This window comes from Oncorhynchus masou, chromosome 1, assembly GCF_036934945.1.
Source record: "Oncorhynchus masou masou isolate Uvic2021 chromosome 1, UVic_Omas_1.1, whole genome shotgun sequence".
Classification (NCBI taxonomy): Eukaryota; Metazoa; Chordata; class Actinopteri; order Salmoniformes; family Salmonidae; genus Oncorhynchus; species Oncorhynchus masou.
Genome location: NC_088212.1, coordinates 48,491,385 through 48,509,113, shown reverse-complemented (window position 1 = coordinate 48,509,113; position 17,729 = coordinate 48,491,385). Strand labels below are relative to the sequence as shown.

The following is a 17,729-nucleotide window of genomic DNA, read 5'->3' as shown; positions in this document are numbered from 1 at the left end:
GTTATGTTACAACACTCCCTTCACCTGTGCCAATATCAGTTATTTTTAAGTCTTGGTTCCAATAGTTTTTTTCTAAGAAATTGTCAGTAGGTTGCAATATTTTCTATATTATTACCTATCATATGAATATCCTGATATTAAACTTTTAAAGTTGCATGTATTTGAAAATGTCTACATTGGTCAGCCCCAAATGGCTTTTTAATTCTGTCATGGAAATAATTGTATTTCCTATTACCATGTCATGTATGCCTTTAGTTTTCCATATGGGCCTATTTATCGGTGAATTCTGAAAAGCTATCCAAGAATTGTTGCATAGGGGTGTTCTTTTAGGGAGTAATATTGGTTATTGCAGTCCGTTTAATTTTCTTCCGTATTGTTATACTGTCCTAAACTATGAAGTTGTTAATGTTCTTCGCTTTAGTCTTTGGAAATAGACATGTGAAAAGATTTTGGGGATCTGTATGCGGATCTTTCATATGTACCCATTGTTCCTCTTTAGTGCATTTAACAATATGTCGCAAGTAAAAGCCTTTGGTGGCGAGTTTTTACAATTCCAGGTCTGGAAGGTTAAAACCACCAATTTAGGCAGATGTAAAACTATACTTTTTATTATATGAGTTGTATTTGCCCATATAAAGCATGTTATGACCGAGAATTATATTTAAAAGAAAGAATGTCATCGGTGGGGTATTACGGAAAATAAATATAGAAACTTTGAGAGATTTGAAAATTGTTTTGAATAGCGTTGTTAAATGTTTTGTAAGGGCTGCAAGGTGTTTACCAGATTTATTTAGTAAAATAGTATGCTTTATTTGAGTTGAACCTGTAGTTGTTGGCTCTCTTCAAAAGATCATATTCTTGCTTAAATTCAGAAAGTTTATTTTCTTCTTCACCTTACAAAGTTTTTTATGGGCCTTTCTAAAATAGTAAATAATTTATATTTTTCTTTAATGTTAATTTCTAATGCAGATTGAACTTTTTCAAAGTATGATATTATCATTCTCCTAATGTACTCCTTAAAAGCACCCAAATTATGTTGGAGTTCTGCTTTTCTCTGTCCTATATCATGCTGAATTACACCAACAGAAAATACACTTAGTGACAGAACATGGACAAAGAACAGAGCACCTCTTTCCACTGGGATTCTCTGCCTCTAACCCTATTACAGGGGCTGAGTCACTGGCTTACTGGGGCTCTCTCATGCCGTCCCTGGAAGGGGTGCGTCACCTGAGTGGGTTGATTCACTGATGTGGTCATCCTGTCTGGGTTAGCGACCCCTCTTGGGTTGTGCCATGGCGGAGATCTTTGCGGGCTATACTCAGCTTTGTCTCAGGACGGTAAGTTGGTGGTTGAAGATATCCCTCTAGTGGTGTGGGGCCTGTTCCTTATCAAAGTGGGTGGGGTTATATCCTTCCTGTTTGGCCCTGCCCGGGGGTGTCCTCGGATGGGGCCACAGTGTCTCCTGACCACTCCTGTCTCAGCCTCCAGTATTTATGCTGCAGTAGTTTATTTATCCATTACTCGCGTTTGAGTCTCTAAATTGCTCTTGGTCATTTCCTTTCAAAGAGGCCATGGTCTGTTGGAAAGGTGTCGTCGTGATGTTTACCAACTGATTGGTTCGCTGTTGTACAAAACTGACCGCTCCCACTCTCCCAGTTCAGTTGTTTGGAGATATGTTAATTTATCAAGTTGCTCACCAGGTCAAATGCTCACCAGGTATTTTCAGGTGGTGAAGGATAAACATAGTATCAACCTGCCCACCCCATTGTAAGTCATTTTGTACAATTACCCCTAAGATCTTAATAGCATCACACACTTGAGCTCCTGGCCCATCTGGAGAGGGCATGGGACAGGTGGGTTCAGTGACTTTCTGCTTGCCCAAAACCCATGTGTCAAAGTTGTTCAGGGCCTGCTGTGGTGTGCTGATGTTTCATGTTGTACATGTGTGGATGAGATTGGGATCATCAACATATTTCCAGCTACTGCCAACATCCCAGCTTGCGATGTCTGCTAAGAAAATGAGAAGGTCCAGAAGAGTTCCTTGAGCTACGCCTTTTGTCAGCTCCTGCTAGTCTGAAAGGCTGTCTAGGGTAGCGTACCTGTTGTTTGTGGCCGGTCACAAAACCGCAAAGCCATGCTGTGAGAGCAGGTCTAATCTCTCGTTGACAGACGCACATAACATAACTGGTAGCGTAAGGTTTATCAACAGACTGTGGGATTTGACAACTAAAGAGGAACTATGTTCCAGTGTACAGATTTTTATCACTGATAATTTGGACAAATCACGATTTCGTATCTTTCAATTTTAAAAGGGGAGGGGATATTGGCCCAGAGACTTGCCGTAACTTGCAAAGACAGGGGATGGAGCTACCGTCCTGTTTCAACTCCTCATTCTAGTATATTTTCTAACACATCGCCCCCAGAACTGATTGGAGCATCTGATGCAATTATGCAAGATCTGGGATTTAGTTCTGGGTATCCGAGATAAGAGCAAGTCTTATCAAGTCTAAAAAATTGTAAAAATGGTGCTGGAGCAGAAGGCAGACGTTTTACATGCCCCCAACCGATTTGTTTTTTTGTTTGTTTATCTGCTTTGTTTGTAACTTATTTTACAAACTAATTTTGTACATAATGTTGCCGCTACCATCTATTATGACCAAAAATAACTTCTAGACATCAGAACTGTGATTACTCACCACGGACGAGCATAATATTTTTCTTCTTTCACAACTCTGACGAGCCCGAGGTGGAGGATATATGTGGCTCCCTCGGGAACAGGCCCCGACCCCTGTGATCTGCGCAATAAGGAGGTGGCAAAATAGAGGCCGGAGAGCAGGCTGCCTTCTGAGGAGTAGGAGGCGATCGAACAAACACCCACTCCCCTCAATTCTGCTCGCAAACATGCAATCTTTGGACAATAAAATGAAGATTAAACTACCAACAGGACATTAAAAACTGTAACATTATGCTTCATGGAGTCGTGGCTGAACGACGACAATATGAACATACAGCTAGGCTGGTTATATGATCTACCGGCAGGATAGAACAGCGGCGTTTGGTAAGACAAGGGGCGGCGGTCTATGCATTTTTGTAAACAACAGCTGGTGCATGATATCTAAGGAAGTCTTGAGCTACTGCTCACCTGAGGTTGAGTTCCTCATGATAAACTGCAGACCACATTACCTACCGAGAGAGTTTTCAAATATATTCTTTGTCACTGTTTACATACCACCACAGTCAGAGGCTGGCACTAAGATAGAATTGAATGAGCTGTATTCCACCATAAGCAAACAAGAAAATGCTCACCCAGAGGCGCAGCTCCTAGTAGCGGGGACTTTAATGCAGGGAAACTTAAATCTGTTTTACCTAACTTCTATCAACATGTTAAATGTGCAACCAGAGGAAAAAGAACTCCGGACCACATATACTCCACACAGATGCATACAAAGCTCTCTCGCCCTCCATTTTGCAAATCTGACCATAATTCTATCCTCCTGATTCCGGCTTACAAGCAATGATTAAAGCAGGAAGCACCAGTGACTAGATCAATAAAAAAGTGGTCAAATGAATTAGATGCTAAGCTACAGGACTGTTTTGCTAGCACAGACTGGAATACGTTCCGGGATTCCTCCAATGGCAATGAGTACACCACATCTGTCATTGACTTCATCAATAAGTGCATCGAATGACGTCGTCCCCACAGTGACCGTACATACATACCCCAACCAGAAACCATGGATTACAGGAAGCATCCGCACTGAGCTAAAGGCTAGAGCTGCCGCTTTCAAGCAAGCGGGACTCTAACCCGGAAGCTTATAAGAAATCCCACTATGCCGTCAGACGAACCATCAAACAAGCAACGTGTCAATGCAGGATTAAGACTGGATCCTACTACACCGGCTCTGACATTCGATTGATGTGGCAGGGCCTGCAAACCGTTATAGACTACAAAGGCAAGCACAGCCGAGAGCTGCCCAGTGACAAAAGCCTACCGGACGAACTAAACTACTGTGCTCGCTTCGAGGTAAATAACACTGAAACATGCATGAGAGCACCAGCTGTACCTGGTGACTGTGTGATCACGCTCTCCAAAGCCGATGTGAGTAAGAGCTTTAGACGGGTCAAAATTCACAAGGCCGCAGGGCCAGATGGATTACCAGGATGTGTACTGCGAGCATGCGCTGACCAACTAGCAAGTCTCTTCACTGACATTTTCAACCTCTCCCTGTCCAAGTCTGAAATACCAACATGTTTCAAGCAGACAACCATAGTGCCTGTTCCCAAGAACACGAAGGTAACCTGCCTGAATGACGACCGAACCATAGCACTCACGTCTGTAGCCATGAAGTGCTTTGAAAGGCTGGTCATGGCTCACATCAACACCATCCTTCCAGAAACCCTAGACCCACTCCAATTTGTATACTGCCCCAACTGATCCACAGATGATGCAGTCTCTATTGCACTCCACACTGCCCTTTCCCACATGGACAAAAGGAACACCTATATGAGAATGCTATTCATAGACTACCTCTCAGCGTTCATCACCATAGTGCCCTCAAAGCTCATCACCAAGCTAAGGATCCTGGGACTAAACACCTACCTCTGCAACTGGATCCTGGACTTCCTGACGGGCCACCCCCAGCTGGTAAGGGTAGGTAACAACACATCCACCACGCTGATCCTCAACACGGGGTCCCCTCAGGGGTGCGTGCTCAGCCCCCTCCTGTACTCCCTGTTCACTCATGACTGCACGGACAGGCACGACTCCAACACCATCATTAAATTTGCTGATGACACAACAGTGGTAGGCCTGATCACCGACAACAACAAGATAGCCTACAGGGAGGTCAGAGACCTGGCCGTGTGGTGCAAGGACAACAACCTATCCCTCAACGTGATCAAGACTAAGGAGATGATTGTGGACTACAGGAAAAAGAGACCTGAGCACGCCCCCATTCTCATCGATGGGGCTGCAGTGGAGCAGGTTGTTGGTGTCCACATCACCAACAAAATAACATGGTCCAAGCACACCATGACAGTCGCGAAGCTGGCGCGACAAAACCTATTCCCCCTCAGGAGACTGAAAAGATTTGGCATGGGTCCACAGATCCTCAAAAAGTTCTATGTCAGCACCATAGAGAGCATCCTGACAGGTTGCATCACTGCCTGTTATGGCAACTGCTCGGCCTCCGACTGCAAGGCACTACAAAGGGTAGTGCGAACGGCCCAGTACATCACTGGGGTGAAACTTCCTGCCGTCCAGGACCTCTACACCAGGCAGTGTCATATGAAGGCCCTAAAACTTGTCAAAGACTCCCGCCACCCTAGTCATAGACTGTTCTATCTGCTACCACACAAAATCCAGCACAGTCACGGACCAGGATGTCTTGCTCCCAGGCAGACTAAATAACTTTTTTGCCCGCTTTGAGGACAATACAGTGCCACTGACACGGCCTGCAATGGAAACATGCGGTCTCTCCTTCACTGCAGCCGAGGTGAGTAAAACATTTAAACGTGTTAACCCTCGCAAGGCTGCAGGCCCAGACGGCATCCCCAGCCGCGCCCTCAGAGCATGCGCAGACCAGCTGGCTGGTGTGTTTACGGACATATTCAATCAATCCCTATATCAGTCTGCTGTTCCCACATGCTTCAAGAGGGCCACCATTGTTCCTGTTCCCAAGAAAGCTAAAGGTAACTGAGCTAAACGACTACCGCCCCGTAGCACTCACTTCCGTCATCATGAAGTGCTTTGAGAAACTAGTCAAGGACCATATCACCTCCACCCTACCTGACACCCTAGACCCACTCCAATTTGATTACCGCCCAAATAGGTCCACAGACGACGCAATCTCAACCACACAGTACACTGCCCTAACCCATCTGGACAGGAGGAATACCTATGTGAGAATGCTGTTCATCGACTACAGCTCGGCATTTAACACCATAGTACCCTCCAAGCTCGTCATCAAGCTCGAGACCCTGGGTCTCGACCCCGCCCTGTGCAACTGGGTATTGGACTTCCTGACGGGCCGCCCCCAGGTGGTGAGGGTAGGCAACAACATCTCCACCCCGCTGATCCTCAACACTGGGGCCCCACAAGGGTGCGTTCTGAGCTCTCTCCTGTACTCCCTGTTCACCCACGACTGCGTGGCAACGCACGCCTCCAACTCAATCATCAAGTTTGCGGACGACACAACAGTGGTAGGCTTGATTACCAACAACGACGAGACGGCCTACAGGGAGGAGGTGAGGGCCCTCGGAGTGTGGTGTCAGGACAATAACCTCACACTCAACGTCAACAAAACTAAGGAGATGATTGTGGACTTCAGGAAACAGCAGAGGGAACACCCCCCTATCCACATCGATGGAACAGCAGTGGAGAGGATAGTAAGTTTTAAGTTCCTCGGCATACACATCACAGACAAACTGAATTGGTCCACTCACACAGACAGCATCGTGAAGAAGGCGCAGCAGCGCCTCTTCAACCTCAGGAGGCTGAAGAAATTCGGCTTGTCACCAAAAGCACTCTAAACTTCTACAGATGCACAATCGAGAGCATCCTGGCGGGCTGTATCACCGCCTGGTACGGCAACTGCTCCGCCCACAACCGTAAGGTTCTCCAGAGGGTAGTGAGGTCTGCACAACGTATCACTGGGGGCAAACTACCTGCCCTCCAGGACACCTACACCACCCGATGTTATAGGAAGGCCATAAAGATCATCAAGGACAACACTCACCCGAGCCACTGCCTGTTCACCCCGCTATCATCCAGAAGGCGAGGTCAGTACAGGTGCATCAAAGCTGGGACCGAGAGACTGAAAAACAGCTTCTATCTCAAGGCCATCAGACTGTTAAACAGCAACCACTAACATTGAGTGGCTGCTGCCAACACACTGACTCAACTCCAGCCACTTCAATAATGGGAATTGATGGGAAGGATGTAAAATATATCACTAGCCACTTTAAACAATGCTACCTAATATAATGTTTACATACCCTACATTATTCATCTCATATGTATACGTATATACTGTACTCTATCATCTACTGCATCCTTATGTAATACATGTATCACTAGCCACTTTAACTATGCCACCTTGTTTACATACTCATCTCATATGTATATACTGTACTCGATACCATCTACTGTATCTTGCCTATGCTGCTCTGCACCATCACTCATTCATATATTTATGTACATATTCTTTATCCCCTTACACTGTGTATAAGAAATTAGTTTTGGAATTGGTACTGGAGCGCCAAGTCTAGGTCCAAGAGGCAGTTTACTAACCCAACTTTACACAGGCTACTCTTTGGCCGTAGCCCACGTCAAATAAATGAAAGATAACCCACAAGCCAACTGTGACCTTCTCTTGTGAAAGCCAGACATAAATGAGAGAACAAAGGCTAAACCTGGTCCAATGCTCCATCCCCTTGCCCAACCCCCCTCCATGCCACTCCGCCAACCGCCAGGATGCCCGGCATCAGAACATTCCAGCCATTCCCGTGATTGGCAGATAGCAGGTTGATTGGCACGTCGGACCCCGCAAACACTGGTAAGTACAACACAACCCACTAATAGCCTAACACATAACACACAGCTGTCTGTGCAGGTCGCTACACAGCCCACCCACCACAATGTCCCTCGTCCCCTTGGGAACAAACAACGTCTCTGAAGCAACCCGGAGGTCTCCCTTGCCTGCGTAGCCGTGATGGTTGCAGAGTGTCCAGATGTGAAACAGGGGGCTCCATCCGTGGCAGGGGGCTGCCCCTCTGGGACCCAGGGGATGAAGGAAGAGATATGGGGGACAAGGAAGCGGGAATAAGGTCCGTGGCTCCGGGGAACCACGCGATGACACAGGGAGGGAGACAGGGGGAGTGGACTGTCTGGAGCCTTGTCTGCGGCACCTGGGGGTGGGTGCCTGGAGAATGTCATTGCCAGATAAGGGAATTGTGGGGGTCCCTGGGGTTTGGGGAGAAGAGGCCCCTCTGTATGGGGCTAACCTGTCCCGGTGCAGTGCCACCTTTCTCCCCCTGGGAGGAAGCTGCACCCGGTAAACAACCTCCCCTATCCTCTCCAGGATGCTGCAGGGTCCCACTCAGTGACTGTCCAACTTGGGGTATCTGCCTTTTTTCCTTAAGGGGCTGTAGACCCAGGCCAGCTCCCCAGCCACAAAGTGCCTTCCCCGGGTGTGCACGTCGTAGTTCCTTTTCTGCCTCACACCTGCATTCACCGCTGTCCAAGACTCCACCTCCTGCACGCCTGCCCTCCTCATGCTGGGGAGAGAGATTCGCACCCCTGCGGAGATGGTGTTTGGTCGGCCCCTGGATAGCCTCATGTTCCCCCGGGGCCGGAGTATGCCCGGAGACTCCAGGACCGCGTGGAGACAGCCCACACCTTCGCCAGAGAGCAGCTGGCATGCCATGAGGACCATAGGCAGGTGCGCGCTCCACAAGGTCATCACTCTGAGGATGGAGAGGAGTAGGGTCTTGTGCATACCCATTCTCTCACACATGGTGGCGAACACACGGGACTCAAAGTTTCTGCCTTGGTCTCTGTGGATGGACTCTGCAGCTCCAAACCTGCTGAACAACCCCGCTGTCAGGGCGTCAACAATGGTCTCTGCCTCCTGGCCAGGCAGAGCATAGGCCTCAGGCCATTTTGTGAAATAGTCCATGGCCGTGAGCACCCAGTGGTTTCCACTGTCTGTGGTGGAGAACGGCCAAACTACATCCACTCCCACCCTCTCCATGGGAGACCCCACTGGGAACTGTTGGAGCTGAGCATAAGAGCGGCCTGGGGGGCCCTTTCTCGCTGTTCAGTGGTCACAGCGGCGGCAAAAGTCCTCCACATCCCTCTTGTGCTGTCCCCAGTAAAATCCCTGACGGAGGCGACGGAGTGTTTTTGTGACCCCAAAGTGTCCAGTCCCCACCCCCCCATGGGTACTCTGGAGCACAGCCTCCCACAGTGCTTTTGGGACCACCACCTGCCACCTCTCCTCTCCCGTAGCTGCCTCCTTCCATGCCCGCTGTAGCACACCATCAGCCATTCGCAGTCTCTCAAACTTTGATCACAACCCTTTGGTCGCGAGTGAGAGCGCTGTCACCTCTTCCCATGGTGGTCTCACCTGCGCCTTTACCCACTGTAGCACTGGCTGTAGGTCTGTGTCCCATCCCTGCTGCTGCCCCATTCAGCAAAGTCGACAGTCTGCAGCTCACAGCAGACAGCCCCTCATGACCGACACACTGTGGCACAGACCCCCTCCTCTGCACACAGCTCTCTCTAGCTGGAGCGTTGCACAGGCCGAAGAACAGGACCTTGAACTGCCAGTGTCCTCTGTTAGTGGAGAACGCGGTTTTGGCTCTGGCCTCTGGGGAGAGGTGCACCTGCCAGTAGCCACTGAGGAGGTCTAGTGAGGAGAACCAGGCGAACCCCCTAGCGACTCTCTCTATACGTGGTATGGGGTAGTCCAGGGGCTGTCTGAGGGCTCGATGAAGTCTGCCCGCTGCATCTCTAACACAGCCTTGTCTGCCGCCTACTGGCGTGCCAGCGGGATACGGCGGAGACGCATCTTGATGGGTTGAGCATCACCTGTGTCGATCTCATGCTGCACCAGATGATTCTGACCCACCTCTTCCTCACTCAGCGCAAAGCTGTCTCTGAATTCAAACAGCAACTGCCACAACCGTTCCTGCTGCTCAGGGTCAAGACCAACACAGTTCCTCCCCCATATCTCCCTCACTGCAGACAGTGTCCTCTCCTCTCCCATCTGGGGTAGCCGGGCTGGGGGGGCACGGCCCGGACTCTCGGAGAGATGTGTCGTGGAGGTAGCTGGGGGAATGTAACACACAGATGTGTGTGTGTGTGGGGGGGGGGCAGCCATGAGTCTCTGCTGCTTTAACTATTGAAGTAAAGGGTTTGTTGGGTTGAGTGAATGTGACATTGGGGGGGGGGGACGACATGGTGACTGCCGGCCCTCCCTGGAAGCTCGGTGTGCCCCCATTTAGGTCTAACTGGCAGCCTGTGCACCTAAGAAAGTCCAACCCCAGGAAACAAGGGTCCTGCCCCCTACTGTCAGAGTCATTAATCCCTTCCCTTTCATGGGTGCCAGCTCACCTGTGACTGTGCGGAGCTGCACAGTTGTGGGCTCACACTGAGTCCAACCTTGCACAATATCCGGCCTCACCAGAGTTACTGTGGACCCAGTGTCCACCAGGGCAGAGCAGGGCACCCCCTCCACAGTGACATGACAAAAGTCCCCAACACAGGTCCGGCCCACCACAACAACAGGCTTCAGCCGCTTGTCCTCGTCTGCTTCTGGGGGAGGTAGAGCCTTGCTTCCCCGTCTGTGCCGGTGGGTTCCTCCTGAAGACTGACTTCCGGCGCCGACAGAGATGGCCGCCTCGCTTCACGTTCCTAGGAAACTATGCAGTTTTTTGTTTTTTTACGTGTTATTTCTTACATTAGCACCTCAGGTCATCTTAGGTTTCATTACATACAGCCGAGAAGAACTACTGTATATAAGATCAGCGTCAACTCACCATCAGTACGACCAAGAATATGTTTTTCGCGACGCGGATCCTGTGTTCTGCCTTACACCCCAAAAACGACTCCGAAAAAGAGGGAAACGTAGCGGTCTTCTGGTCAGACTACGGAGACGGGCACATCGTGCCCCACTTCCTAGCATTCTTCTTGCCAATGTCCAGTCTCTTGACAACAAGGTTGATGAAATCCGAGCAAGGGTAGCATTCCAGAGGGACATCAGAGACTGTAACGTTCTGTGCTTCACGGAAACATGGCTCACTGGAGAGACGCTATCCGATGCGGTGCAGCCAACGGGTTTCTCCACGCATCGCGCCGACAGAAACAAACACCTTTCTGGTAAGAAGAGGGGTGGGGGTGTATGCCTTATGGCTAACGAGGCATGGTGCGATGAAAGAAACATACAGGAACTCAAATCCTTCTGTTCACCTGATTTAGAATTCCTCACAATCAAATGTAGACCGCATTACCTACCAAGAGAATTCTCTTCGATTATAATCACAGCCGTATATATCCCCCCAAGCAGACACATCGATGGCTCTGAACGAACTTTATTTAACTCTTTGCAAACTGGAAACCATTTATCAGGAGGCTGCATTCATCGTTGTTGGGGATTTTAACAAGGCTAATCTGAAAACAAGACTCCCTAAATTTTATCAGCATATCGATTGCGCAACCAGGGGCGGAAAAACCTTGGATCACTGTTACTCTAACTTCCGCGACGCATATAAGGCCCTGCCCCGCCCCCTTTCGGAAAAGCTGACCACGACTCCATTTTGCTGATACCTGCCTACAGACAAAAGCTAAAAAAGAAGCTCCCACGCTGAGGTCTGTCCAACGCTGGTCCGACCAAGCTGACTCCACACTCCAAGACTGCTTCCATCACGTGGACTGGGACATGTTTCGTATTGCGTCAAATAACAACATTGACGAATACGCTGATTCGGTGTGCGAGTTCATTAGAACGTGCGTTGAAGATGTCGTTCCCATAGCAACGATTAAAACATTCCCTAACCAGAAACCTTGGATTGATGGCAGCATTCGTGTGAAACTGAAAGCGCGAACCACTGCTTTCAATCAGGGCAAGGTGTCTGGTAACATGACTGAATACAAACAATGCAGCTATTCCCTCCGTAAGGCTATCAAACAAGCTAAGCGTCAGCACAGAGACAAAGTAGAATCCCAATTCAACGGCTCAGACACAAGAGGCATGTGGCAGGGTCTACAGTCAATCACGGACTACAGGAAGAAATCCAGCCCAGTCACGGACCAGGATGTCTTGCTCCCAGGCAGACTAAATAACATTTTTGCCCGCTTTGAGGACAATACAGTGCCACTGACACTGCCTGCAACGGAAAAATGCGGTCTCTCCTTCACTGTAGCCGAGGTGAGTAAAACATTTAAACGTGTTAACCCTTGCAAGGCTGCAGGCCCAGACGGCATCCCCAGCCGCGCCCTCAGAGCATGCGCAGACCAGCTGGCTGGTGTGTTTACGGACATATTCAATCAATCCCTATACCAGTCTGCTGTTCCCACATGCTTCAAGAGGGCCACCATCGTTCCTGTTCCCAAGAAAGCTAAGGTAACTGAGCTAAACGACTACCGCCCCGTAGCACTCACTTCCGTCATCATGAAGTGCTTTGAGAGACTAGTCAAGGACCATATCACCTCCACCCTACCTGACTCCCTAGACCCACTCCAATTTGCTTACCGCTCAAATAGGTCCACAGACGATGCAATCTCAACCACACTGCACACTGCCCTAACCCATCTGGACAAGAGGAATACCTATGTGAGAATGCTGTTCATCGACTACAGCTCGGCATTCAACACCATAGTACCCTCCAAGCTCGTCATCAAGCTCGAGACCCTGGGTCTCGACCCCGCCCTGTGCAACTGGGTACTGGACTTCCTGACGGGCCGCCCCCAGGTGGTGAGGGTAGGTAACAACATCTCCTCCCCGCTGATCCTCAACACTGGGGCCCCACAAGGGTGCGTTCTGAGCCCTCTCCTGTACTCCCTGTTCACCCACGACTGCGTGGCCACGCACGCCTCCAACTCAATCATCAAGTTTGCGGACGACACAACAGTGGTAGGCTTGATTACCAACAACGACGAGACGGCCTACAGAGAGGAGGTGAGGGCCCTCGGAGTGTGGTGTCAGGAAAATAACCTCACACTCAACGTCAACAAAACTAAGGAGATGATTGTGGACTTCAGGAAACAGCAGAGAGAACACCCCCCTATCCACATCGATGGAACAGTAGTGGAGAGAGTAGCAAGTTTTAAGTTCCTCGGCATACACATCACAGACAAACTGAATTGGTCCACTCACACAGACAGCATCGTGAAGAAGACGCAGCAGCGCCTCTTCAACCTCAGGAGGCTGAAGAAATTCGGCTTGTCACCAAAAGCACTCACAAACTTCTACAGAGGCACAATCGAGAGCATCCTGGCGGGCTGTATCACCGCCTGGTACGGCAACTGCTCCGCCCTCAACCGTAAGGCTCTCCAGAGGGTAGTGAGGTCTGCACAACGCATCATCGGGGGCAAACTACCTGCCCTCCAGGACACCTACACCACCCGATGTTACAGGAAGGCCATAAAGATCATCAAGGACATCTACCACCCGAGCCACTGCCTGTTCACCCCGCTATCATCCAGAAGGCGAGGTCAGTACAGGTGCATCAAAGCTGGGACCGAGAGACTGAAAAACAGCTTCTATCTCAAGGCCATCAGACTGTTAAACAGCCACCACTAACACTGAGTGGCTGCTGCCTACACACTGACACTGACTCAACTCCAGCCACTTTAATAATGGGAATTGATGGGAAATGTTGTAAATATATCACTAGCCACTTTAAACAATGCTACCTTATATAATGTTACTTACCCTACATTATTCATCTCATATGTATACGTATATACTGTACTCTATAAAATCGACTGCATCCTTATGTAATACATGTATCACTAGCCACTTTAACTATGCCACTTTGTTTACATACTCATCTCACATGTATATACTGTACTCGATACCATCTACTGTATCTTGCCTATGCTGCTCTGTACCATCACTCATTCATATATCCTTATGTACATATTCTTTATCCCCTTACACTGTGTATAAGACAGTAGATTAGGAATTGTTACTTAGATTACTTGTTGGTTATTACTGCATTGTCGGAACTAGAAGCACAAGCATTTCGCTACACTCGCATTAACATCTGCTAACCATGTGTATGTGACAAATAAAATTTGAATTGATTTGATTTGATTTGGTGGTTGGGAAAGAAAGCCACGGGTCTGCACTACCCGTCTATACAGACCCTGAACCATTTCCCTGAGCTCTGGGGGACATGGGGTAATCCAGGTGTAGATGGCCTGGCTGGCTACAACCCCAGCAGACCCTGGGACCAGGGTGTGTGTTTCGTGTCACCTGTAGCGACACAGCACGAATGAGTTCTGTCATTTCAGCCACCCATGCAGGCTTTTCCAGCTCTAGGCTGCTCTGCGCCACAGCCCACACAGAGGGTCTGTCTCCCTGCACCCCCACCAAAGCCCCAGCTGAAGCCCCAGCCCACACCAGCTCCCTCGCTAAAGCCATCTCCAAGGCTATCTGCAATGACTCAGGATGAGCCAGCTGGATCTGTATGCTCAGCTCCGTAGGAGAGAGCGCCCATATGAACTGGTCCCGTGCTAGCTCGCTCTGCACGGAGGGGGGCATGTGAGGATCTCAATGACATTAGCTAGCACCCGTAGAGGCTCTCCAGGCTGCCTGCGTCTATTACTCAGTTCGGAGCACAGCAACCCGGGCTGAACACACTGTCCATAAAGCTTCCTCAGTGCTCCCACTAAAGCACCATAATCATGTCTGTCCTCGGGCTAATCAATATCAAACAGGCCAGAGCATCATCCATGAGGCATAAAGCCAAATACAGTGTCCTTTCTTCATCCGACCACCCCCTAAAATGAGCTAACAGTTCAAACTGAGCATGAAAAGCTTCCCAATCCGCCTTACCGGAATACTTCGAGATCTTAACAGATACGGACGCAGCCGGGAACTGGGCGCAGCCATGTTTGTTTATATCCTGAGCCCCAGATTCCTCGTCCCGCCGCGTCGACGTCACCCCTTCGGTCCGCCCACCAGAATCCGCGCGAAGCACAGTCAACGAGGCACTCATGCCCGCTTCAGCCGCCATCACTCTAACTTCCTCCATCAAGCGGCCTCTGGGCTCCGAAGCCCTGGCGATCTCCTCAGCCAGATCCCCCGACGTCCATGCATACGCACCTCCTTGGCCATAATCGTCCCCTACCTCCACCTTTCAGATTCCCTCAAAGCATTTTCAACCCCGTTCTCACTTACAGTAGCTAGCCACAGAAGTCAGCTAGCTAGCTGGTTTTTACTACTGACACCAATGTAAGGGAGCAGGTCTCGAACCCTCGAACTTCGAGCCCGAGGTCCGGTGCGCTATCGACTGTGCCACAAAAGCATGCTCGAACGGCAGGTAATAATACGAACGGCGATAATAACCCAGGGTCGTTACACTACCACCTCAACTAACCGGTGCCCCCACACATTGACTCTGTACTGGCACCCTCCTGTATAAATTGTTATTTTTTAATTACTTATTCTTATCTTATTCTTATCTGGAATTTTTGGAAACTGCACTGTCGGTTAGGGGCTCATACGTAAGCATTTCACTGTAAGGTTGTATTCGGCGCATGTGACTAATAACATTTGATTTGAAGTTTGACACCCGGTTGGATAAGACGTTCAATGGCCGATAGGGTGGTCTATTTGCCAAAGTCTTGAAGAAGTCAGTGATAATGAGGAGGGTTATGGTGGATGGGATGTCTGATTGCTTGTATAAACAGTCCAGGAATCGACCAATGCGTGGAATACATATATATACACACACACACACACACACACACACACACACACACACACACACACACACACACACACACACACACACACACACACACACACACACACACACACACACACACACACACACACTTAGGCACATACCCACGTACACAGGTTACACACACACACACGGGCATGCATGCACATACCTTCTTAATCTTTTTTATGTCTGGGTCTTCATCCTCTTGGTTTACATGGTAAGGCCACATTCTCTCATTGGTTTTGTTCAGGGCAACGATCTGAGAGAGAATTAAAACACAGTAAACACAACTGAAGACTGCACTTCCTGATTAGGCTCCTTTTTTTCATCAATGCTCATTAAGAAATGCTAGCAGCCATGACTGGAGGCAAATAATAGTTGTCTTGGGTGTGGTTTGATGTGGGTGTTCATTGGTTATGTCTTTGCCATTCAAGTAGTGAGTACAGTGATGTAAGCTAAGATAGCTTTGCTATGGAGAGAACAAAGTTTTTGAAATTGAGGACTTCTCCCGCACTGACTGCCTCACCATCCCCAGGTGGTCAGCTAATTCAGTGTTGTGTTTAGCCAAGCAGACAGCAGCTAGCTTGGTGATAGGATAGCCAGCTGCAGCTATCTAGCTGATTTAAATCAGTTATTACAAGATAGCAAGAGCCAGTGTTTGGAATGTGTTTCATAAAGACACTCGTTCTACATCACCTTGCTACGAAAGTAGCTTGCAACTTAGTTTCAACTTTCATCACATTCCGGTCTTTAGTCAGCTCAGCTGTCCTACAACACAATATTCTGTAATTGGCTAGTTTTGCCTCGTCGCTCCTTAAATCCGCTGTTAGATCTTTCTCGAGACAAATCCTAGAACTAATATCCTTACAGGTGTAGGCTACATATGAACATTGCACGAACATCGGCCAGCTTGAGTGTACATCATTTTTAACATTTAAATTATTGATGGATGTGTTCGTGATAGAAATACATTTTCTGCAGTAAATATATTGATGTGCTTATAAAGACAGTATGCCTATACGTTACCTAACCAATCAAAAATCAATTATGTGTAGAGTACCACTTCAGCTGTCTAACCAGAACTATAAAGGCATTTCTATGGTCTATTTGCAGAAATTGAAGGATTTGGCTGTATTACACACTGATATACACAGTTCTATGGTTAAGAATCTGTCTTCAAGTCTCCAGTGAGGTCCCTTTCCTTTATGTAATGCATTACAGGTTATGGACATGTGCAGTCAGGTGGCAGAAGGGGTGGAGTGGATATGACAGAGTTTGCCTCATGGGTCCAGCAGGCAGAGTTCAATAACTACAGATGCAGGAGGATGGCACTCTTCTCATACTGACTATACAGTTCCATGTATATACTGTATAATAAACCTCCTACACAATCCTGCTGAAGCAGTGTTCTGCTAATATAACAATGTGCAAATATTATACTTGCCTTTCATCTTTTGTCATTCACAACCGATACAAATACTGTACCTATCAACATTGTGTCTGGTGGCCCTGGCCCTACCTTGCCAAACATGTCAGTCATCATACCTTCCTGTATGGTGTCCCATATCTCCCCCCCATCGATAGTACCATTCAAATCAATAATAACAAAAAGACAATAAAAAGTAATAGATGTGTCTTGTATCATTTTAATGCGGAGTACAAGGTATTTCCCAATTCAGACATCAGTATAAACCTGTCTTTCCGTCAGAGGACTCCATGACCAAAGCTTATCACTTGTCTTCCATCTGTAGAAAAATGAAGTAGAGTTGATGAGTGACAAATGGTGGTGTTTTCTTGTCCGTATATTCAGTTTGTCTGTCTGTAAATTATGTTTATTGTGGCAGCACTATTTCACAGAGTCAAATTCCTGTACATGCAAATGTATTTGGCAAATAAAGGTGATTCTAATATTACTAAACACTTGTGATGTACTATCTTATTAGTAATCACCTTTTGTCCCTTTTGAGGTGTTTGCCAGTGTCAGTAGATCAGCTCCAGGCCCCTCGTCACAGATACCAGTCATGAGGGAGCCTGACATACAGATCCGACCCAGCTCCTATCACAGAGACAGGGAGGGAGGGAGAGAGAGAAAGACTCACCATACAGTCATGGAAAACAACAGTAAATACACAGTTGAACATAGCCAATCAGAGATGAGGATTCACAGCTAATTCAATGCCAGTGGAACAGTTGTTAAAGTACTGTGTGAATTTCCCCAGGTTCATATATTAACATGTCATGTTGATTTGTTACTGTGCATGCCTGCATCC

At 48.3% G+C, this 17,729-nt stretch overlaps 1 protein-coding gene across 1 annotated transcript in view; it reads right to left on the bottom strand.

The window, feature by feature from the left end:
- The window catches only part of rasgrf2b (Ras protein-specific guanine nucleotide-releasing factor 2b), a 181,462-nt gene that overhangs the window by 102,463 nt on the left and 61,270 nt on the right, over nt 1–17,729 (bottom strand). The window contains exon 4 of the mRNA XM_064973592.1: nt 15,629–15,718. Coding sequence (XP_064829664.1) covers nt 15,629–15,718 — 90 coding nt within the window. The remainder of the gene's footprint in view (nt 1–15,628; nt 15,719–17,729) is intronic.